Below are 24,595 nucleotides of genomic sequence, written 5' to 3'. Positions count from 1 at the left end.
CTCCTTCTGGAGTGAGGGTCCTCCTGGACTCTGCCCAGGGTCGGAGCTACCATTTAGGCAGCCTAGGCAATCGCCTAGGGCGCCAGGATTATTCGGGGGGGCGGCATTTTGCCGGGGAGGGGCAGCAGGCGGCTCCGGTTGACCTGCCGCAGGCATGCCTGTGGAGGGTCCGTTGGTCCGCGGCTCTGGTGGAGCTGCCGCAGTCATGCCTGCGGGCGGGCGGGCGGACGGTCGGCTGCTCGCGCGGCTCCAGTGGACCGCCTGCAGGCATGCCTGCGGCAGATCCACCGGAGCTACGGACCAACGGATCATCCGCAGGAATGACTGCGGCAGCTCCACCGGAGCCGCAGGATCAGCGCGGAGGGTGGCGAAATGCCCGTGCACCTAGGACGCAAGAAACCCTGGTGCCGGGCCTGGCTCTGCCCTAGTTATTGAGCTGCCATCTTTCCATCCAGAGTGGGGAGTTGAGTCCAGAGATTATTTTAAATTTTCTCTCTTACCTAGGGGATCATCATCCTCTAGACACTCAAGTATGGGGGCTCCATCCCCTTCATCACTGCTGGGGGATTCCCCCTTGATCCCGACCAAAAGTTTTACAAATCTGGCTTTTATGTAAAGGTCAGTGGTCAACAAATGGCTAAAACTTGAGCACCTCTGAAAATTTAAGGTCTGATCCAAAGAGCACTGAAATTAATTGATGTCAATGGGTTTTGGACCAGACCCTTTACTGCTTTAAATTATATCCCTGTTCTGATACGCAGCCACCACTGAGAAATGGTGAGTATTAAAGGGCAAGACAATACCCAGAGTTCTGTTTAAGATTAAAATTCTAACAATTATTTGGTGTAATGCAGGAGACACTAGAAGATATAAAGAAGATAAATGCTCCTTTTATAACACCTTGGCACTGATATTTTTAGAGTTATGACATGTGCAGAATTATTGATACCAGTCAGCAGAAAAAGACAGTCTAGAACAGGGGTTGGCAACCTTTCAGAAGTGATGTGCCAAGTCTTCATTTATTCACTGTAATATAAGGTTTCGTGTGCCAGTAATACATTTTAATGTTTTTAGAAGGTCTCTTTCTATAAGTCTATATTATATAACTAAACTATTGCTGTATGTAAAGTAAATAAGGTTTTTAAAATGTTGAAGAAGCTTCATTTAAAATTAAATTAAAACACAGATCTTCTCAATTTAGTGTGATCCAATTAAACTTCACTGGCAGGGATGTCCAGCAGGTCAGAACAGAGGTCCGATGATCTCTTTCACTAGCTTCAAGTGCACTCTGCAGATCTACAAACTTTGATGCCCACAATTCTAAGCTTTTTAACTGAATGAACTGCATTTTGAAATCTTCAACATCCATCCACTGAAATATAGACAAATCCAAGTTGATTTCATTGAACTTTTCAGGTTTAATTAGAAAAGAAAGCATTGGGCCAAATTGCTGGAAATCTTGAAATCTGTCAGAAAATTCTATACACTCCAACCTCATCGACACTGACAGTGCAATGTTTTGTTAGCTCTTTTGTGTGTTGGAAGTAGCAGAAAGTAGACATTTGAATATCCTGAGAAAAAACTGCTAGTTTTACAACAAATGCCTACCAGGTTTCATAAAGATCCAGAACCGTTTGCCCTGCATCCTGGAGACAGAGGTTGAGTTTGTTTAGGTGAGCGGCGATGTCAGTAAGAAACATGAGCTTACACAGCCATTTGTCATCATCCAGTTCGGGGTAGTTTTGTCCTTTTTCCAAAAAGGCCTTGATTGCATCAAAACAGTTTACAAAGCGCACCAAAACCCTTCTGTTTTCCAACCATGGCAGAAGCATCGTCTGTTGTCACACCAAATATTCTTCTGATGTCAAGTCCTCGTTCTTCAAAATGGTTTACAAAACTTTCAGCTATATCTTCCCCCTTTGTTATGCCATGCAAGGGTTTTAGGCAAGAAAATTCCTCTTGGATTTCCTCAGAAGCACAATATCTTGCAACAACTGCCAAACGTGGAACATCGTATATATTTCATGCTCTCATCAACTGCAATGCTAAACACTACTGTGTTTTAATGCAGTCGTCTGCTTTTCCTTAATGTTTTCTGCCATTTCGCTTATGCGTCTCTCAACTGTTCTGGCAGAGATAGTATCTAGAATAAAAGAACTGCCTATCATATCTTCATTTGGCAAATCATTGAACAAAACCTCTGAACTTCTGAGAAAAACGTCTTTTATATAAAAACAACAAGGAGTCTGGTGGCAGACTAACAGAATTATTTGGGCATAAGCTTTCATGGGTAAGAGAGGTTTTTTACCCATGAAAGCTTATCCCCAAATAAATCTTAGTCTTTAAGGTGCCGCTGGACTCCTTGTTGTTTTTGTGGATACAGACTAACACGGCTACTTCGTGATAAATGACACCATGCAAATCCCATCTGTAAACAGCTTTCTGTTTTTTGCAATGCACTGTGCAATCTTGTAACTTCCTTTTCTAGATTGATTTTTACTTACACTTAAGCTTTTAAAAACACTGCTTTGCTTCTCATATCCTGCTACTGCCTTTTTGATTCAGTCTTATCTGCTTCGTCAAGAAAGGTTTTCTCATACTTTGTTTCAAAATGTTGAACACTTCGTGTGACAAAACACTTTCACAACAGAAAGCACAAACAGCACTGTCCTTCTTTTGAATAAATCCAAATCTGTCTGTCCAAGAAGGCTGAAATGAACGGACATCTAACTTTGTTTTCTAAGGAGCTCTCATTTTGTCAAATGTTCCCCTCAACTGTCAGTGGGAAGGAAAATGGTGAAAGAGGGCATGCACAAGGTCAAACACAGATGTGGTCCAATATAAGCAGCAAACCAGGACTTAAAAATATCCCAGTAGCTTATTTTTAATGTGGGTGGTGCTGAGCTGCGGACCCTCTTGCCTCTGTCTGCACTTCTAACTGCCCCAGGCTGGGGCCAGTGGGCTACAGCTGGGGGCGGCTGCACAGTGCTGGGCCAAGGCCAGGAGCAGAGCCCCGGGCTGGCTGCTGGTACCCCAGGCCAACAGTGAGGTGAGTGGGGCCAGCAGCTGGTATCCCAGGCCTGCAGCAGGCTGAGTGGGGCCAGCAGATGGAACCCCAAACCAGCAGCGGGCTGATGGTCTGGGGTTTCATCCACCGGCTCCTGCCAGCCGAGGTCCTGGCTGCCGGCCCCGCTCAGCCCACTGCCTGCCTGGGATTCCATTCATCTGGGCCGGCAGTGGGCTAAGCGGGGCTGGCAGCCGGGACCCTGGCTGTCAGCAGAGTGCCACTAAAAATCAGCTCGAGTGCTGCCTTTGGCGCGCGTGCCGCAGGTTGCTGATTCCTGGTCTAGAATTATGCTCTCTTGCTTGCTATTTATTTGTATGCTTCTCTGCTCCAGAAATTCTTAGCCCTTATCCTTGGGATATTGTGTTGGTCCTTAATTGCTGAATGTATGTTGTTATGTTTATTAAACTGAGTTTTCTTTTCTGTTCAGGTAAACCAGAATCATGCTCAGGTTGCCCCAATACACCTGACAGTCTATTTTTAACAGTTTGTTCATCTGATGTAGAATGAATATTCACGATTTACAACTGGAGCTGCAAATACAAATTTACAAATACAGCTGTAGCCTCAAGTGAAAGGAGGAGAAGTTTACAAAATGGCTCTGAGGTTACTTTGCAGAAAATCATTTATGCTCCAAGAATTATGACTTATTCAATGAAAACTTTCTTTGGGAAAAGAATATATTGTATAGTAACTAAACAAGAAAATTTTATGTTAGGTCAGCAACTCTTTCCCAAAAAGAAGTTAATGCGCACAATGCAGAAATCTCTAAGAATCTCAAGACACCAGAGATGAACAAGACCTAACCAGTCCCTAGTCCTCCTTCCCAGATGATATAAGACTGTTCTCTAAGGAACTGTCAAGAGTTTTGTCCCATCTACTTTTTTACTGTTAAAGCAGCAAAGAGTCCTGTGGCACCTTATAGACTAACAGACGTATTTTTTAGCGTTATGACTCAAATCACAGAGCTTCCACCATATTGCTTGGGAGACTATTCTATAATCAAATATACTATTCTATCATACCTTAAAAGTGGATGGAAGTAAATGCAACACTTCCTCAGTTTGTTTCAGAAGCAAATTAAATGGCAGTTTATTCCTTACTTATTTGCAATTAGCAGTGACAACAAAATGAGTAATACTAGTATCTCAAAAACCTGAAGGAGAAATTCTCTCTCTGTCCATGCTGGGTCTTAATTTATGAAGACTAGACATATTAGAAGGTAAGAAGTGGACAGCAGAGGGGAAAGAAACTAACATTTGCAGAAACATCCCACAGTAATTCTGCAACACTATCCATTCTATACTGATCAATGCATTTCATTAAATATCATTACATTTTAGTTAGGACAACTCCCCAACTCTTGGGGTGGAAAAATTTAACTTATCTCTGGTTATTAAAAAGTCATGTGACTTAGTCATGCCTTTTTAATAAATACTGTCCATTCAATATAACATACATTTCACACCGCAGGAATCCATCCCAAAACGAAGAGGTACAATTAAAATAAGAAATCTGTGTGTTTCTTACCTGGTGGCATACTGCTCTATCCTGGAGTGTGTGTCATCATGAAATAGCTGTGGAGACTGGGAGGGACTATTAAAAGAAAATAAGCACAAAAATGTTAGTAGTATCTAATGTAATTAATTAGAGAGACAAGATAGAGTTTTTTAAAAAGTTAAGTGATGAAATTGTCAAAAAATAGGCTGTTACGTGAGCTTTTGGGCAGGTGTATATAACAGGTCATACAAATAGGTAAGCAACTAGTCAACATTAAGAAAACAATCAGCATATTCAGCTTTCTACACACAAGAGTTGTGCATACTCACTCATATTGCTCTGGCCACATACTGATGAGTGTGATAGGACTGCAAAGAAGAAAAAAAAAGAGAAGGAAACCACAGAACAAAAACTTTAGTGCAATTAAGCAAGAATAAGGTGTAAAAGCACAAACTATCTACCCATCAGCCTGCCCAGATGATTTACATTAGCAACATCTACTGTAAAAGCAGTAGCATCAGAGACTGCAGTGTGCCATATGGAAGACAGGACAGTAACGGAAGCATTTTTTAAAAAAAAAAGAGTTTTAAAAAATACACAAACACATCACACATTGAATTAATCATCTAAAACCATGTCTGGCTTGTTTAAATTTGGAATTTCTTCCATTTAATTGCTGGAACTTTTCTATAAAGTCACCTGTGAAACTGAACTTATAACAACTTATTTGTAGAAAAATTAAAAGGCTAAAATCAAGGTCATTACTACAATATTTTTCTATTACATAGCAAATAATAAACAAAAATGCTATAAGGGAGAAGATTTTTTTTAAAAGACAAAATACTTACGGCTGTTCTATTGCTTATGGAAGGGAAGCACTGATAACATGGGCTACAATCACCCTTTACAGAGAGACTATATGATGCTTCCCTCATAGCTTGACAATACACCTTTATCCTGACCTGATGAAATATCCCTGCTATTTTAATACTTGGCCACTCCTGACCATGGACTACCAATCGTGCCAGATGATATGCCACATTGTTCCTTGGTTTTGTGTTTAAAATATGGACTACTGAGAGACTATTTTAAACAGGCAATATATACCTCTACCCTGATATATATAACACCACCCAATATAACACGAATTTGGATATAAAGTGGTAAACAGGAGCGGTGCCAGGGTTTTGGCGCCCTAGGCGGGGGTCTTTCCGAGCTCCCGGTTGTTGGCGGTAATTCTGCAGCAGGAGGGTCCTTCCAGGCTCCCGGTCTTCGGGGCACTTCGGTGGCAGGTCCCAGGGCGAGTGAAGGACCGGTGGCAGAATTGCCACCGAAGACCCGGAGCGCGGAAGGACCCCCTGCCGCCGAATTGCTGCCCCCCCAAATCCTGGAAGTGCCGGCTCTGGTGGTAAAGCAGTGCTCCTGGGGGCAGAGGAGGGGCTGCGTGCTCTGGTGGATCAAATCAAGTTCGATATTACGCGGTTTCACCTATAACACGGTAAAATTTTTTGGCTCCTGAGGACAGCGTCATATCCAGGGCCGGTTCCAGACACCAGCTTACCAAGCACGTGCTTGGGGCAGCACGTTGGGACAGGGCAGCACTCGGGGTTTGTTTTTGTTTTTTTTGGTTTGGCCGGGCAGCCCTAGGGGGAGGCGTGGCTTGGGAGGCATGGCGCAGTGCTGGATGGGCGGGGACTTGGGTGGGAACTTGGGCTGCGCGAAGCTCAGCGGGGGCAGGCTTCAGTGACACGACGCTCGGGGGCCTGGGGGGCCACGACGCCCGGGGGGCGGGGCCTTGGGCGACGCAACGCTCGAGGGGCAGGGTGGCGCTCTTTCTTTTCGCTTGGGGAGCCAAAAATGTTAGAGCCGGCCCTGGTTATATCAAGGTAGAGGTGTATTCACATCTGAAACCAGGGATCAGATTAAACCCTGATGTATATTTCTGGTCCTCAGCAACCCTGAAATCTGGCCATTTGATCTTGTTTCTTAACCTCTTATGCTCAGTCTTTTATTTATTATTGTGTGTTAAAAATACAGAGTACTGTCCCTGTTATGAAAGTGAATGATCAATAACGGCTACAGCCACCATATTCAGGAAAACCATGCATATATGTTTTGCTATACAGAATGATTTCATTCACTTTAAGACAAGTATTATGTTTATAGCACTTGAAATTCCAGGAAATAAAGTAAAGTCAATTAATGGAACTACTCTCATTGTGTCTCTAAGGCATCTTAATTTTGTTCTACTAAGAGGGGCCTCTCTGACAAGGAGTTAAAAACAAACAAACAAAAAAACTGTTCTCCATGGGAAAAGAAAGAAGAAAAGAATTCCAACTTCACTATTTGCTGAATTCCATGACATTATGGCAACATATTTATACAACCAAAGTATAAAATTATTTCTAGAAAACAAGCAAGGAAATTAAAATAAAACAAAACAGGGTTCACAGAAAATATTCCCTCACTGAGGTTCTGCTACTGTTGCTTCACATTAATTTTGTTTTTGATGTTTTTTTAAGGGTGGAAGAGGTTTGTGAACCACATGGCAGAGATCATGTTTCATTCAAACTTACGCCTCCAAGTTATCGCCTTCAAGAACTGTTTGCACAGGAAGGTAGCCAAGTCGTGGGTGCTTAGCAAAATACTTCTTTGACCGGAACTTGTTCTTCAGCACCTTAGTGAAGTCACGTACATCTTCTCCAGATGTTGTCTAGAACAGTAGAGAAATAAAATTAAACATTTCTAATTGGCACTGGTTTATATCTTTAAGAACGCTGGAAGGGGACATATGGGGGAAACTTCTAAAAGCTGGTGATTTTATACTCTATGAACGGCCTGAAATGTACGTTAGCAACAGCGAAGATTGCATCTCCAAGATTTAAGCTGGCTTGAAAACTCAGCGCTTAAACTTGTTAACAATGAATACACAAGGTTTCTTTATATTTTATGAAATGACAGATAATAAAAACTAGAATAGTTACAAGCCTAAAAAGGCATCATATTATAATCAAAACTATAGAAAGTAACAAGCTATTTTGTTTAGAAACAATTGAAGTCAATTCTACTCACAAAAAAGTATTGTATTCTTTTAACTATATAAAGCAGTTATGATGATGTGTTCTATAGCACTTGCTTCTCTAACCCTTCTCCCCATTTACATGTCTGAATGCTGGTAGGGTAGGAAAGTCTCTTATGTGACCCTGTTCATAAAGTATATGCAAAAGTGCCATAGAGTATTGAATGACCTCTCCATTGTATGATTGAACTGAAGAGAGCAACACAAGCAGTAGATTGCCTGCTCAGATTCCATGCTGGGTCACTGATTTAATACTGCCTTTAAAAAAAATAGGTACTATCTGCTAAATCATAAGAACTCCCCTGCCTGCAACACCTGAGTTTTCCTTGGATGCTTCCTAGTTAAGTTACTAGAACTAATCCTACTTCTCCTTATTTCTATAACAGTAGCTCCTAGAGGCTGAGACTAAAACTAAGGCTCCATTACATGAGGCTGTATAAAGACCTAGTAAGAGACAGTCCCTGACCTGAAGAGCTTAATTCTAAACCTATGTCCAAGTGCAGTATAACAGCCGTGACTGGCCCACATCAGCTGACTCGGGCTAGCAGAGCTTGGGCTGAAGGGCTATCAACCTGCAGTGTAGATGCTGAAGCTCAGGCTGGATAGAGCCCGGACTCTGAGACCTCATGAGGTGGGAGGGTCTCAGGCTCCAGCCGGAGACCAGAAGTCTATATTGCAACTTTATGCAATTTACAGAAGCTCCACAAGCCCAAGTCAGTTGACATTGGCCAGCCACAGCTGTGTTATTGCAGTGTAGACATACCCAAAGACAGGCAAAGGGTGGACAGGAAAAAAGACAGAACAGTGAAGTGATTTCCCCAAGGTCACACGATAGGTCTGAACCAGGAATGTAACCCTGGTGTCTTATGACTTCCAGTCTAGCACCCTATTCACCAGACCCCAAGAGCCTAAACATACAAGATTACAGCCATCAATACTCTCAGAAGCTTTTTATTTTTCCCTGTTTATGCTGTTCTTTTCAAACTGGCACACATTCATTTTGCATCTGTGTTTGGAATGACTGCTTTTAACAACATTATCTATATCGATTTTAATTTGAATGATGACGGCAACACCTCTTTCATCACAGAGTTCAGTAACTTCTGCTAAAGAAACAGCAGAAAGAGTACAAAACATGTTGACGGGTCTATACGAAGTGACTATTAAAATAACCTCAGGAAGGGAGTTGTATTTTTTTTTTAAACCAACACTTAAAATGAATAGAACTGTTCCCATCTATTCTAGCTATAACATCTTCAGCATGCTTCTAATTGCAGTACCAAAACCCAACACCAACCTAACAAAAAAAGACTATTTCCTTTCAAAAGCAGGTGTTCATTGAAGATCACAATGGAATCCATTGGTTTATATACAAAAGTACTCTTTCCAAATGGTTTTAGGTGTTTTCTCCTCACTACAACTTGTAAAATTACATGAAACACCATATGATATGTTTCAGAGTATCAGCTGTGCTGAACTTGAATTAATATGCAAACTAGATACCATTAACTTCGGCTTGAATAGAGACTGGGAATGGCTGAGTCATTACACAGATTGAATCTACTTCCCCATGTTAAGTATCGTCACACCTCTTGTCAACTGTTTAAAATGGGCCATCTTGATTATCACTACAAAAATTTTTTTCCTCCTGCTGATAATTGCTCATCTTAATTAATTAGTGTCTTAGAATTGATGGCTACTTCCACCTTTTCATGTTTTTTGTGTGTGTGTGTGTGTGTGTGTGTGTGTGTGTGTGTGTGTGTCTATCTATCTATATCTCCTTACTATATGTTTCATTCTATGCATCGGAAGAAGTGGGCTGTAGCCCACGAAAGCTTGTGCTCAAATAAATTTGTTAGTCTCCAAGGTCCCACAAGTACTCCTGTTTCATATGATATGGTGCGGCTGAACTACAGAAAATTCTATTTTGGGAGCAGCTCAGCTACATAAAGTGTTGTTAAAGCTAGGTGGAAATCCACAGTGAAAGCAGAGCTATTAACATTTTTCAGAGGTGTATTTTTTTTCCTCATTAACTACTATAACAACCTCAGATTTAATAAGCCAAGCCTTTCCTGCCTTTTATTTCCTATTGTGAAAATAGATCTCTCTCATCTCACAGGTTTAAGTATTTAATGTAAATACACCTGAGTATTTCATTATATCTTTTTATGCAAACGAAACTGCCGTCACTAACTGTAAATGATTAAATGTATGTAATTACTGTCTGTTGGAAACAGTTTCTTAAATCTGGTTGAGAAGCGTTTGAAGAGCAGTGTAGAATACAATGAGCAAGAAGGTAAAAAAGCTAGAATGGAATTCACAGGTCCTTTAAGCTCCAGAAGATATAACCAGGTGGGCTCTCAGGGGACAGCCTCACAAGATCAGTCCCAGAAAACATCTATTAGACTCTCAGATGATCAAAAAAATGAACATGCAGCCCAATGGGTTTGCCTACTTTCATGCAAAATAACCTGAACAGATGGAACTCTGACATAAGGCCAATAAACTAAACTTCTAACTCTTGCAAACTATAAAAACAAATGCCTTTTAATTTGCCAAAATGTTTCTCTGGGTTACAGTTTACGTGTTATGACAGCCTGACCTAACTGCTTAAAAGGACCAATTTGATTAAGAAAGGAAAAACAGAACACACTAAGTGCTGATATATTAATATTGAGGGAATATTTTATCTATCTTAAATATGTATAAGTCAGAGCTTACAAGAATGAAAGGAGAAAGGAGTGCACTCCAACAAATCATCATGTAATTACAAGTCAAGTGCTAGTCATGGGTGCATAGCACGTAGCTGGTGTTGCAAGGTATTCTAGGGTTGTCAGCTTTCCATTCGCAGAAAACCGAACACTCTTGCCCTGCCCAGTGTTTTCCCCAGGCATTGAGATGAGGGGTGGGGGGAAATCAGGGCCCATGATGGGTGAGACCATGAGGGTGAAGATGGGCTGAATGGCACCATAGTAAAAACTGAAAACTGTTTCATGACCATTTTATTAGATTTAACTCATGTTCTGAAATAATCATACAATCATCACACAAAATAACCCTAGACATCACTCTGAAGACTATAACATTGAAGCGATGGAAACAGCTACAAGATGGCTGAGAGCTCTTTCTGTTTACACTATCACCAAGTTCAATCATCACTGGCATTTGTGGTCTGTTACCATCCAATTCTGAAGCCATTTTCAACCCCCCCCTCCCCCCTTTTTTTTTAAAGGCACAACTTTATGAAGTATACTCAGGTGACAGCTACAAGTTATTTACATTAAAGTAGTACCCAAGACTCCAAACACCTGACTGTGCTAAGCGTCGTACAGAGTAAAAGATTGTAATCAGAGACTGTATTGTAATGCATGTGCACATAAAACAAAGTTTTATATTAGTTAGGATGGCCTTATTATTACTCACAAATGGTGAAGCTATTATTGAATTACGCCGGTAACCCTAAACAAGTGCTAGGAAAGCTTTTGCAACACACCACACCATCAATTATTTTCCAACAATTCAGACATTCTACAGAAAATGTTTTAGAAATGTTTTAGTGAGTTTTAAATCACTCTGCCTGTAAAGTCAGGATGACTCTGTATGATGAGTCCAATTGTACTGTATAAAAGAAAATTCATAAGTACTAGAAAAGTTATCTAAAATAGATTTTACATATACATGGGTGTTGTAGTTTTAAGGTGAGACAACTCTGGATCTTAAATGGCTGTAAGCTACCTTTCAGAAACCTGGGAAGCTCTCCAATCCAATGATACAAAATGTGTCAGCTCCTTGCCCTGAAAATTCATAATACCTTGGAGATTAAGACCCTGATTTAGCAAAGCACTTAAGTATGTGCTTAACTTTAAGGATCTGTTTAAATCCATCCTTATCCAGCAAAACACTTAGGCACATGTTTAAATTAAGTAATTTTTTTCTGTTAGTGAGTAGTAAGATGGATTAGTAGGTAGAGTATAAATGATGCTTCCAAAGGTGCATCACAAATGAACTTATTGTATGGCTATCACTAAAAAGTAAGTGGAATTTGCCTGCCACTGCAGAAGCACTGTGGAGATTCTTCTCCGGGAGATGATGGTTTTGGAATTCTAAGCTACAGGAATTCTTCGCCTGTCCCACAGTAAGAGTACAAACCCAAGAGTTCATTACATCTTGTACCTTTGGAAAAATAGTATTTAAAAAAACAGGTCACACAAAAATTGATCTTTCTGCGATTTCAAGAGTAATCATCTGATTTTAGAATTTAGCAAACTGGAGGGAAAATAGGTACTAGGCTGCCAAATGTCAGAACAACAATTATACAAGCAGTGCTAGAGACAGGAAGCAATATTCATTTTGATACAACTGTTTGGATTCAGACTATTCTGATCAGCTGTCCAATCTTCTAAGGGCATGGATTAATCTCTGAACTCTGCAGCAGAAAATAACCTTCTGCATTTGAAATAGCTAGATTCATCTTCTTTCAGCACACTTGTTATTTTCCTTCTTCTTCATAGAACAGGTAATTCAGATAAAAACAAAGTGATAAGTTTCAGAGTAGCAGCCGTGTTGGTCTGTATCCGCAAAAAGAACAAGAGTATTTATGGCACCTGAGGATATGGCTACACTTGAAACTTCAAAGCCCTGCCGCAGCACGGCAGCGTTTTGAAGTGTGTGTGGTCGTAGTGCCAGCGCTGGGAGAGAGCTCTCCCAGCGCTGCACGTAAACCACATCCTCCATGGGTGTAGCTTGCAGCGCTGGGAGCTGCGCTCCCAGTGCTGCGGCACTGATTACACTGAGGCTTTACAGTGCTGTATCTTGCAGCGCTCAGGGGGGTGTTTTTTCACACCCGAGTGTGAAAGTTGCAGTGCTGTAAAGCGCCAGTGTAGCCATGGCCTTAGAGGCTAACAAATTTATTTCAGCATGAGCTTAAGTGGGCTGCAGCCCACTTCTTCAGATGCATAGAATGGAACACGATAAGTGATAAACTTGAAGGGGGTGAAGGCATCGTAAAGTGGCAGTTCCCTGTGCCAATTTGTTGCTTACAAAATACTCAAACACGCTGCTTAAACGATCAAGAAAGCAACTGCCTTCTCAAAGTGTCAGCAATAATTATGTTTTTGGGGTGTTGCCCTATAGCAGGGTTCTTAAGAGGCATAGTTGCAAGTAAGCTTTATTGTGTCTGAAGCATATTTTTCCCTGAGGTCAAACTATCGGTCGGCCTAATAATTTCTGACATCTTGCCAATCATGTTATGAGTTTCTTCAGGGAAATACAATATTGGTCAGCTTCCTTCCAAGGTAAGGTGTCAAGAATAATTATAACAAAGGAGCAATCCTCAGGGAAATTTGCTTTTCAGATTTGAAACATTACCACAAGAAATTGTAGAAAGGAGACAACCCTTCATATTTCTTGCATCACTTCTGACAGCTCAGCTTACCATGAAGAAGCTAACCAGCGACAGAAACTGTAAATCATATATTGTAGAGAGAGTAATGAAAGAGTAAAGAAATTAGTTGTGTCCTAACAGGAGCAGGATGGCAGGAGGTACCATGAGCTGAAGGAAAGGACAAAAGGATCTCAATAATAACAAGAGACCCCAAGCATTATCCATTAATCAGCCTCAACAATAATGTCCATCTTGCTTTAGAGAGACACGGTGGGTGAGGTAATATCTTTTATTGCAGCAAAGAATCCTTTGGCACCTTACAGACTAACAGACGTTTTGGAGCATGAGCTTTCGTGGGTGAATACCCACTTCCTCAGATGCATGTAGTGGAAATTTCCAGAGGCAGGTATATATATGCTAGCAAGCAAGCTAGAGATAACGAGGTCAGTTCAATCAGGGAGGATGAGGCCCTGTTCTAGCAGTTGAGGTGTGAAAACCAAGAGAGGAGAAATTGGTTCTATAGTTGGCAAGCCATTCACAGTCTTTGTTCAATCCTGAGCTGATGGTGTCAAATTTGCAGATGAACTGAAGCTCAGCAGTTTCTCTTTGAAGTCTGGTCCTGAAGTTTTTTTGCTGCAGGATGGCCACCTTAAGGTCTGCTATAGTGTGGCCAGGGAGGTTGAAGTGCTCTCCTACAGGTTTTTGTATATTGCCATTCCTAATGTCTGATTTGTGTCCATTTATCCTTTTCCGTAGAGACTGTCCAGTTTGGCCGATGTACATAGCAGAGGGGCATTGCTGGCATATATTACATTGGTGGATGTGCAGGTGAATGAACGGGTGATGGTGTGGCTGATCTGGTTAGGTCCTGTGATGGTGTCGCTGGTGTAGATATGTGGGCAGAGTTGGCATCGAGGTTTGTTGCATGGATTGGTTCCTGAGCTAGAGTTATTATGGTGCGGTGTGCAGTTACTGGTGAGAATATGCTTCAGGTTGGCTGGTTGTCTGCGGGCGAGGACTGGCCTGCCACCCAAGGCCTGTGAAAGTGTGGGATCATTGTCCAGGATGGGTTGTAGATCCTTGATGATGCGTTGGAGGGGTTTTAGCTGGGGGCTGTATGTGATGGCCAGTGGAGTCCTGTTGGTTTCTTTCTTGGGTTTGTCTTGCAGTAGGAGGCTTCTGGTTACACGTCTGGCCCTGTTTATCTATTTCCTTATTTCCTCATGCGGGTATTGTAGTTTCGAGAATGCTTGGTGGAGATTTTGTAGGTGTTGGTCTCTGTCTGAGGGGTTAGAGCAGATGCAGTTGTACCTCAGTGCTTGGCTGTCAACAATGGATCGTGTGATGTGTCCGGGATGGAAGCTGGAGGCATGAAGGTAGGCATAGCGGTCTGAAGGTTTTCGATATAGGGTGGTGTTAATGTGACCATCACTTATTTGCCCCGTGGTGTCTAGAAAGTGGACCTCCCGTGTAGATTGGTCCAGGCTGAGGTTGATGGTGGGGTGGAAGCTGTTGAAATCGTGGTCGAATTTTTCCAGGGTCTCCTTCCCATGGGTCCAGATGATGAAGATGTCATCAATGTAGTGTACGTAGAGAAGGGGAGTGAGTGGACGAGAGCTGAGGAAGCGTTGTTCCAGGTCGGTGACAGGCCAGTCCTCGCCCACAGACAACCTGCCAATCTGAAACATATTCTCACCAGTAACTGCACACCGCACCATAATAACTCTAGCTCAGGAACCAATCCATGCAACAAACCTCGATGCCACCATCCCCACCAAAATTACACAGGGTGAATTTGCATACAAACTTTCACCTGGCCTCATTTATATGTTGTACCTCTTTTCCCTATTTTTTTAAAATGTTTGGGCTTTTTAGACAGTAAGCTCTTTGGGGTGGGAGTGGAAACTGTCTTTCTACATGTTTGCATAGCATGTAGCACAACATGATCCTGATCCCAACTGGTACCATGCGGCATCAGTGTAAACACTGTGATAATTACTTCTAATGTGAATACCACAAATATTTGTTTCTGTCACATATCAAATTCCTTGTTTCACACTAAAACTTTAAGATGTCAGGCAGGAATTTTTCACAGCCTGTATTTAGAGAACTGCGTATACATAGCTAAGTGCACTATGTTTTTTCCCTTGCTCCCCAATATATATTTGACTAGCACAGCAGGAAAGGATATCTTATTACATGGATCAGTGGTCCCATCTGGTATGGCAAACAATGTGTTTTGTTCTTACGTTTGAATTTTCCACATATTTCAAATATTAACAAATACAAAGGTTACCATGTTAGAAGCTGAAGAGGAGGAACTGGAGAACCTCCCCACTCCAGGTGTTGGTGTGTCCCTGCACCTTCGCTCGGAGATTTTGACAACAGTACTAGTAGCAGTCGTGCACGTGCAGAGCCTGCCCCATGTCCTGAGTGGGCTTTAATAGTAAGCGTGCATGACTGGTCTCCTCATTATTTCTCTACAACAGAGGCTACCCCAACTTTGAAGAAGAGGGGAGGAGAATGGGTAGTGGAACACCCACAGGGACACTCATCTCGAAGAACATCAGTTACTTCACAGGTGAGTAACCACCTCTTCGAGAGAGACATGTCCCTGTGGGTGATCCACTCCAGGAGACTTAAAAGCAGTGTATCTCAAGGAGCTAGGGACTTTGGAGCTGGTAGCAATGTGGTAGATAATACAGCTCTGCCCAATCCTGTATCAGTGAGAGAGCCTTAAGTAAGAGCATAAGGCTTAACAAATGTGTGTTCGGAGGTCCAAGTGGCCGCTTTACAGATGTCGGCCAGGGGAACTTGGCATAGAAAAGCCACAGAGGTAGCTACAGATCTAGTGGAGTGAGTCCTGATGCAGGCTAGAGGAATTGACTGCTTTAATTGATAGCATAGACGGATACAAGCAGAGATTCAGTTGGAAAGTCTCTGGGTGGAAACAGGCGTCTCCTTGAATCGTTCTGCAATAAGACAGAGTCTGGAAGAGGTTCTAAAGGGTCTGGTTCTATCCAAATAAAAGGACAAAGCCCTGCATACAGCCAATGTATGCATTGTGGATTCAAAGGAGTTTGCACGTGCTTTAGGAAAGAAGGTTGGTAGGTGTACAGGGACTTTGGATCTGGTAGGAATGTGGTAGATAATACAGCTGGTTCATAGATGACGAATGTACCTTTGGAAGAAATTTGGGATGTAGTTGAAGAGTAAACTTGTCCTTAAAAAATATTGTGTAGGGTGGGTCCGCCATGAGAGCCGCTATTTCTCCTGCATGTCTGGCAGAGATGATTGCCACTAAGAATGCTGTTTTCATAGAGAGGTGTAAGAGGGAGCAAGTGGCTAGGGGCTCAAAAGGTCATTATGTTAAATAGGCTAATACTAAGTGAAGGTTTCATGGAGGAGTAGGAGTTTTAATGTCCGGGTATAAGGATTGGAGCCCTTTAAGAAAGTGCTTGGTGATTGGATGAGCAAAAACAGAAGCACTGTCGAGGATGTGAAAAGTTGTAATAGCAGCTAAGTGGACTTTGACGGAAATGAAAGAAAGGCTGGATTGCTTAAGGTCTACTAGGTAATCAAATATGGCCAGAAAAGGTGTGAAAATGGGAAGAATTTGGTTGTTTGAGCACCAACGTGTGAATCGTTTCCACTTTTGGAGATATGTGGCGCAAGTAGATTGTGTTCTGCTATGTAAGAGTATTCTTTGAACATGTTTAGAGCATGCTAGTTCTCTTTGTGAGAAACATGGAGGAACCAAACTTTGAGGTGAAGCATGGATAGATTGGGGTGAAGAAATCAGTCGTGTTGCTGCGATAGGAGATTCGGCGTGAGAAGCAACAAAATCGGTGGATGAATTGATATTCTGGTGAGGAATGGATACCATGGGTGTCTGGGCCACGATGGGACAATCAAAATTACTATGGCACAATCTGTTCGTATCTTCGTCAGAATTCTGTGGAAAACTGGTATCGGGGGGAAAGCATACATTAAGTGTTGAGCCCATTAGATTAGGAAAGCATCTCCTAGGGAATGTTTGCCCAACCCCACTCTGTAGCAAAATTCAGGACATTTCTTGTTCTTCGTAATTGTGAAGAGGTCCAGGGTGGGGGGAGGAATAGCTCAGTGGTTTGAGCATTGGACCACTAAACCTAAGGTTGAGAGTTCAATCCTTGAAGGTGGCCGTTTAGGGAACTGGGGTAAAAGTCTGTCTGGTCCTGCTTTGAGCAGGGGGTTGACAAGACAACCTCCTGAGGTCCCTTCCAACCCTACAATTCTATGATAAAATGTGGAATATGTTGTGTATGATCATGTCGTTTATCTCCCATTCGTGATCTCAGGGAAAATGTCTGCTTAGTTCATCCGAGGTGGGATTCAGGGCCCCGGGAAGATAGGCGGCTGATATCCGGATGTTGTTCACAAGGCACCAATTCCAGAGCTTCATGGCTTCTGCGCAAAGCGAGTGAGATTGAGCCCCTCCCTGCCTGTTGCTATAGAACATGCATGCAATGTTGTCTGTCATTATCCGAACATGTTAGTTCAGAATGAATGGGAGGAAGTACGGCAGGTGTTGTGTATGGCTCACAGTTGTAGGATGTTTATGTGTAGAGAGGCTTCGGTGGCAGACCATAGCCCCTGGGCTTTGTAGTCAGACATGTGTGCTCCCCATCCCGTGAGGGATGCATCGGAAGTCATTATGACTGATGGAGCATCCTGGAGAAAAGGGACTCCTGAGCAGAGATTGGAGGGAACTCTTCACCATCAGAGGGAGTCTGACTCTGAAGGGTATGGATAGAGGCTTGTTTAGAGCATATATGTTCTGTCTGTAAACCGTGGCCAACCAAGTTTGGAAGCACCTCATGTATAGGCCTACATTTTTGACCACGAAAGTACACAAGGCCATGTGGCCTAACAGTTGCAGGCAGTCTCATGCAGTGGCCTGGGGACTGTTGCAAAGTTTTGTAGCCAGAAGTTTTATGTTGTTGAAATGATCAAGCGAGAGAGATGCGATTCCTGTTTGAGAATTGAGGTGTGCTCCTATGAACTCCAGTAATTGGTTAGGAGACCAGGTGGATCTGGTTTTGTTTATTTGTAGGCCAACAGAAAGGAAGCAAGCGACGGTAAGCTGCGTGGATTGAAGAGCTTCATCAAGCATTGAGGCTTTGAGGAGACAACGATCAAGGAAAGGAAACATTATAACCCCCCGTTTCCTGAGGTGGGCAGTGACCACCGCTAGGAGTTTGGAGAAAACTCAGGGGATGGTAGATACACTGAAGGGCAACACTTTCTTTTGAAAAAAGTGTCAAACCAAGGGTAAAACGAAGAAAACTTCTCTGTGCTGGGTAAATAGTCACATGAAAATAGGAACCCTGTAGGTCGAGGGCTGAAAACCAATTGCCCTGCTCCAGCGCTGGGATTATGGTGGTGAGGGTAACCATTCTGAACTTTTGCTTTTTGATAAATTTGTTTAGCCACCTGAAGTTGACGATCAGTCACCATCCCTTGGTTTTCTTTTCTGTTAAGAAGTAATGGGAATAGAAACCTTTCACTCTGTGTTGTTCGGGCATGACTTCCACTGCTCCCAATTGAAGGAGACGATGTACTTCTTGGAGGAGTGGTTGCTCATGAGAGGGGTCCCTGACGAGGGACGTGGCGGGCGGGTGGGAGGGAGGCAGGGAGAGGAAAAGGATAGAAGAATAGCCAACTGTGACAACCTCTAAAGCCCTCTTGGTGGTGGTAATATTTCACCATTGATGGGAAAATGTGCATAGGCGGAAGCAGTGTAAGGGCTGAAGTGGGAATATTGCAGGGGTCGGCAACCTTTCAGAAGTGGTGTGCCGAGTCTTCGTTTATTAACTCTAATTTAAGGTTTCATGTGCCAGTAATATATTTTAACATTTTTAGAAGGTCTCTTTCTATAAGTCTATAATATATAACTGAACTATTGTTGTATGTAAAATAAATAAGGTTTTTAAAACGTTTTAGAAGCTTCATTTAAAATTAAATTAAAACGCAGAGTCCCCCAGACCGGTGGCCAGGACCCGGGCACTGTGAGTGCCACTGAAAATCAGCTCGAGTGCCGCCTTCGGCACACGTGCCATAGGTTGCCTACCCTGGAATATTGTTTTCTGTACCCTCAACCAAGGCTTCAAATTTGTTTATTGGTTGGAGGAGGTTGAGACACTGCCAAGGAGTTGGAATGGCAGCATTGGTATCTGGGTCTCTAGCATTGCTGTTGCTGTTTCTTGTGAGATTTATGGAATTGCAGGGTGTATGTGGGGTAGTGTGGTCGCTGGTAAGGCTGGTATCTAAATTGTCGCCTTCTGGTCATAGGGGTTTGAATTCCCAGAGACCAGAGAGTTGCCCTGGAGTCTTTCATGGAGTAGAGTACATCATTCGTAGTGGAGGTGAATAGTTTCTCACCGTCAAAGGGGAGATCCTCAATGGCACTCTGGACCTCCTGGGGAAAGGAAGAGGATGAGAGCCATGAACCTTGGTGCATCACAACTGCTGTGGCAGTGGACTGTGTCATAGTATTGCCTGCATCAAGGGCGGCTTGAAAAGCATTGTGGGAGATGATTTGTCCCTCGGAAACTATGGCTGTAAATTGTTGTTCCTATTTTTCTGGAATGTGATCAATAAAGTCCATGAATTTACTGTAATTTTTGAGGTCATATTTTGCTAGAACAGCTGTATAATTAGCAATGCAAAATTGCAATGTGTAAGAAGCATATACCTTACATCTGAGCAGATCTAATCGCTTACTGTCCTTGTTGGAAGGAATGGAGTGGGGAAACTGGTGTTTGTTCTTTTGGTTGACTGCGTCTACTACCAGTGAGTTTGGCGCTATGTGAGTGAAAAGCAATTCTGACCCCTTGGAAGGAATAAAGTACTTCTGGTCCACTCATTTACAGGTAGGCAGGCTTGTAGCCGGAGTTTGACAGATGGCCTTTGCAGGTTCTAGAAGGGCTGTGTTGCTAGGTAATGCAATTCTAGAAGAAGAGGAGGATTGCAGGATGTCAGTTAGCTCATGCTGCTGTTCAGGGACTCCCTTGAAGTTAATTCGTAGCTCACTGGCAACTCTTTTAAAGAGGTCTGAAATTTTGAGAAGTTGTTTGAAAACATCAGGGTAGGAGGAAGCACTGCTTCATCAGGCAGAACAACTGGTTGTACCGGGTTAGAGGCAGGCCATGATTACTCTTGCGGTTGTGACAGGGCTGCCTGGCGTTTGGAGCCAGTAGCAGGGTCGTCAGCTGGTGGTATCAAGCAGGTCTCACACCTGGCTGCAGTGGTATAATGTGGTGGTCCTGAGTATAAGGAGCCTAATATTGCCACTGTGGCGGGAAGAGCATGGGTGCCATCCAGGGGTTTATGCACCATGGGGCAGGACCTTCGGACGAGATAGCTTTTCTATGACCTCTTGATTGGCGTTTGTGTACGGGACATCTGCTAAGATGAAAATTCTCCCTGCAGCCCCAGACTCCTCATTACTGGAGGAAAGCTGAGCGGACTTTGCCTGTGTCCGGAGAGAAGTAGGTGTTAAGTAGGGGTGACTGCAAGATAGGTGACACCAGCAGGTCCCTTGACTGTGTGAACTGCAGTACTGCAGTGCCTCTGTGTGGCGAGGGCTGCATTAGAGGAATTTGTTGTGAAGGGGGTTCCTCTGCACCAGTGTCCTGAGCCTTCTGTCACTGCGGGCTAGCTGAAAGGCGGACAGTGCTGGGACAGTGAGAAGAGCCTGTGGGGGGTTAGACAGACTAGCATGCGCCGGCACAGCTTCCATTGCGGTGCTAAACAGCTCCGTGGGAGAGATAGGCAACTGAAAGCCTGAAGCCTCAGCACTGGAGGTTGGTGTGACCGCTACGAGTACTGCTGTAAAAACCTCCGAGTAAAGGCGCAGCGACACACCAACACTTGGAGTGGAGCACTCATAGGGACATCTCTCGAAGACGACTGCAGAGCTCCTTGTCCTCATTACAGAGTAAGGTAAAAAAAAAATCTTTCCTTGAAAATAGGCACACTTAACATAAATTGGCTTATGTCAGACCTGGAACAAAGTACAGAGAAAACCAAGAACTGAGGTATGTGAAAATACGATAGACCAAAATGAGACTAACCAACCACAGATTTTAAAACAAGATTGTTTTTTAGAGCAAAAATTAGAAATTCAGGAGAAGAAAATGGATATCCGAAATGTTCCAATTTTAGGGATCCCTGATGAAGAGGAAGCAACTTTTCTTACATTATGTATTTGCAAATTAATCCTGAAACTGCTAAGACTTAATGTTATGGATGGCTACGGGAAGGCATCTTAAACCAGATCCTCCAGGGCACTAAGATGCTGATTTCAGGGCACTGATTTCAATGAAAGTTAGATGCCTAAAATACCTTTGAGGATCTGGATCCCTGTTTCTAGTACGGGTGACCGCAAATAAAACAATGCAATGTTAGGATGAGCTTGACTATACCAAGACTTATGATTAAATATCTGAGTATGACCAGCAAGAAGTAGAGGTGACGTCAACTGATCTAAGTACTGTTGTGACGGCTGTTACCTTGGCTGACATACTGAGCACAGAACAGGGGACTTCCAAGTTCCAGAGCTAAAAGCATGCAACAGCTTAAGATAATAAACCAAAACACTTTAGCTGGGGTTGTAACAGTCTCAAGCCCTCAGAGGCCTGGGCACAGAGGGGGTACCTTGTAACACACACAGCAGCACTTAAAAGTATCAGGTCAGATCTTGGGAAATGGGACTTCTGACGTTTCATCAAATGTTTTACTGTGTTAGAAATTATATCACACCAAAGGAGGAACAATTACTTCCTTCAGTTCCTCTCAATTTTCAAATGAATCTTATAGGAAAATTCTGCCAATTTAAGCAAAAGGTGAAATTTTTCTAATTGCCATGGGGGCTGCAGAGAAAGCACTAAAATCAGGTGATGGTGCTTTCCCACATGATGGGCCCAGCGGCACTGTAAATTTCTTTTATATGGGAGGAGGAAGGAGTAAAAAGGTTTTGGCACAGATTATAGATAAATGTGAAAGATATGCTAAAGCAAGGATGTTAATTATGAGCTGAGATATTTTACTCTTACGAAACGGACAAAGTTCAGACGAATTTGGGGACCATACAATTCCTTAGTGACTTCTATATGAAACATAAAATGGCCATAGAGGCAGACTCCATTGCAGAAAGTTGATGTAGTGTTGACTCAAGCCACATCGATATATGAAGAACCAATCAAAGAGTTGAAATGTAGGCTCATATTTCAAGTGATTTGACAGAGAAAGAAAAGACTGAAACTAGATGTAAAAGAAAACAATGAGCAATTAAAATAAAAATGGAAGCTTAACAGATGTTATTGATTAGATGAGGACACATAAACCAAGAAGTTGGCTGAATATGCCAAAATGCAATTTTTTCCCCCCAAACGATGTCATAGAGCTAAAGCCAAGAGCATCTACAAGAATGGAGAACAGCACAGAAATATCACATCTCTTTCTGTAGGTTTCAGTGTCTGCAGCACAAACAGCTATATTTGCTAAAGTGAAGCAATTTGTTAACGTCAGAATTCCGGCCTGTAAATTTGATTGTACAGTATAATCCAACGTTATCACAAGGAAAATATAAAAATGATAGTTAAGGAAAGGGTACTGAAATATAAAGTAAACCTTGTTTCATATCTGGGATATAAAATACCAGCAGAAGGACAAGTTGTTATTATAACTTGTTTAGAGGTTAGTAAACGGACCTCATTTATTGAGCACTGGAAAGGAAACCCACCCCCTCATGGAATACCCTGGAGAATATTAATGGCAACAGTCACGGAATTAACAGATGCACGCATTCAACAGCAGAAAGGAAAGAAACAGGAGGTAAAATAAAGATTAAATAGTTTAAACATTTTGAAATATTTACATTTTAATATTGAATAAAAGTTGTTAAAATGCAGGGGTCATTGCTACAGTGCTGGCATCAGTTTTTTGAGTTTAAATGTTGATTTTCTTTTAAAATGTTTTGAGGTTTTGTATCTAAAACATGCAGTTGTGAACACAAAATACATAATTGCACATGCAGTTTCTGCTGGTTTACTTTGAAGTTCTGTGCATAGTTACTTATTCTGTATATGCAACACATTTTTCTGATATATAATTTTCAAAATATAGGTCTCAGCCAGCCAATTAACTGCTAGGGAAGATGAGAGAGGAAAAATGAGAATGTAAAGAAAAAACTAATTACAGAATATGGAAAAAACCAGAAGTGACTTAACAACAAAACTGTGATATAACATGAATATCAGCTTTCCTCAGAGTAGTTTCATTTATACAGCTGCAGTATCTGCCATGCTAATTTACCTGCCCAATCCTACCATTCAAGTTTACAAAATTAATGAACTGAAATGTAATGCAACTCATGGCTAGACCGGATTATAATGAACCACTAATGCTACTCAAGATCATTTGAATTCTGCTCATAGAGATGTGCAACATGCAAGAGAATGCTATACTAATAACCCCACCTACTGCAGTAATGGAAAACAACCAAATAATTTCTCTAATGCTCTCTCACTCTGAGGATTCTCCATAGGGTTCATGCACCGCTATAAGAAATGAATGAAAGAAGGTCAGATTCAAACCTGAATTTTGTTCTTTGGGCTGTATATTCAAGGTATAGATGTTTGAACAGTTGTACTTAAGATGCAAATCAAAACACTATATCCTTTATTTTTGGTTAGTTGAGAGTTCACACAGTTCACATATCATCAAAAAAAAGCAAACTTTAGAAAACAAAAACACCAAAAATGATACTGCCATCCTCATACCAGAAAATAAGAGGTTACTCACCTTCTGAAAAAACTGATTCTTTTAGATGTATTTTCCCCTATGAGTACTCCCCTTTGGGTGTACATATGCCTCTTGAGCACGATTGGAAACTTTCCATTAGCCGTGTCCATTTGGCCCACACATGCGCCCTATAACTCTTCATGCTGGACACCGAAATTATATAGGGATGCACAGGCAAACTGCTCTCAGTTCCTTCTACACCTGAACATCCCATAGAGAATTGTCGAAAGCACAGGGGAAGAAGGACGGGTAATGGAGTACCCATCCAGGCACACATCTAAAAAACTGCAGTTACTGCATGAGATGAGTAACCTCTTCTTTTCTGAGTAGTGTCCCTATGCGTGCTCCACTTCAGGTGGCTTCCGAGCAGTACCCGTGGGAGGAGGGAGATTCGTAGTTGAGTCTAGAATTGAAGATAGGTGCTTGGTACTGCAATACTATCAGAACTGGAAGCATGGATCAATGCACAATGTTTAGAAAATGCATGTATTGATATCCATATAGCAGCCCTACATGTCTCAGACACTGCCATGTTCTTGAGTAATGCTGCAAATATTACTTGTGAACAAGTACAATGTGCTATTGCCCTTTGGGTGGATGAACACTGGCTGCATCATAACAAGTGGTAATACACCCAGATATCCAACTCAACAAGCTTGAGCAGAGATTGTGACCCCTTTGAAGCTATCTGCGAAGGAAATAAAAAGTTTAGGTGAACTTT

The 24,595-nt window shown here is 42.2% G+C and overlaps 1 protein-coding gene across 11 annotated transcripts in view; it reads right to left on the bottom strand.

The window, feature by feature from the left end:
* The window catches only part of UTRN (utrophin), a 638,628-nt gene that overhangs the window by 39,504 nt on the left and 574,529 nt on the right, over positions 1-24,595 (bottom strand). For 10 of the 11 annotated variants that reach the window (XM_030556487.1, XM_030556489.1, XM_030556490.1 and 7 more), the window contains 3 exons: positions 7,141-7,277; positions 4,894-4,932; positions 4,595-4,660 (listed from right to left, as the gene is read on the bottom strand). In XM_030556487.1, the coding sequence (XP_030412347.1) occupies positions 4,595-4,660; positions 4,894-4,932; positions 7,141-7,277 (242 nt within the window). The remainder of the gene's footprint in view (positions 1-4,594; positions 4,661-4,893; positions 4,933-7,140; positions 7,278-24,595) is intronic. The other variant, XM_030556491.1, reaches the window with a different exon arrangement.

Source organism: Gopherus evgoodei, chromosome 3 (genome assembly GCF_007399415.2).
Source record: "Gopherus evgoodei ecotype Sinaloan lineage chromosome 3, rGopEvg1_v1.p, whole genome shotgun sequence".
Taxonomy (NCBI): Eukaryota; Metazoa; Chordata; order Testudines; family Testudinidae; genus Gopherus; species Gopherus evgoodei.
Note: the sequence above shows the minus strand (reverse complement) of the source record. Positions and strands in the feature narration are given on the sequence as shown.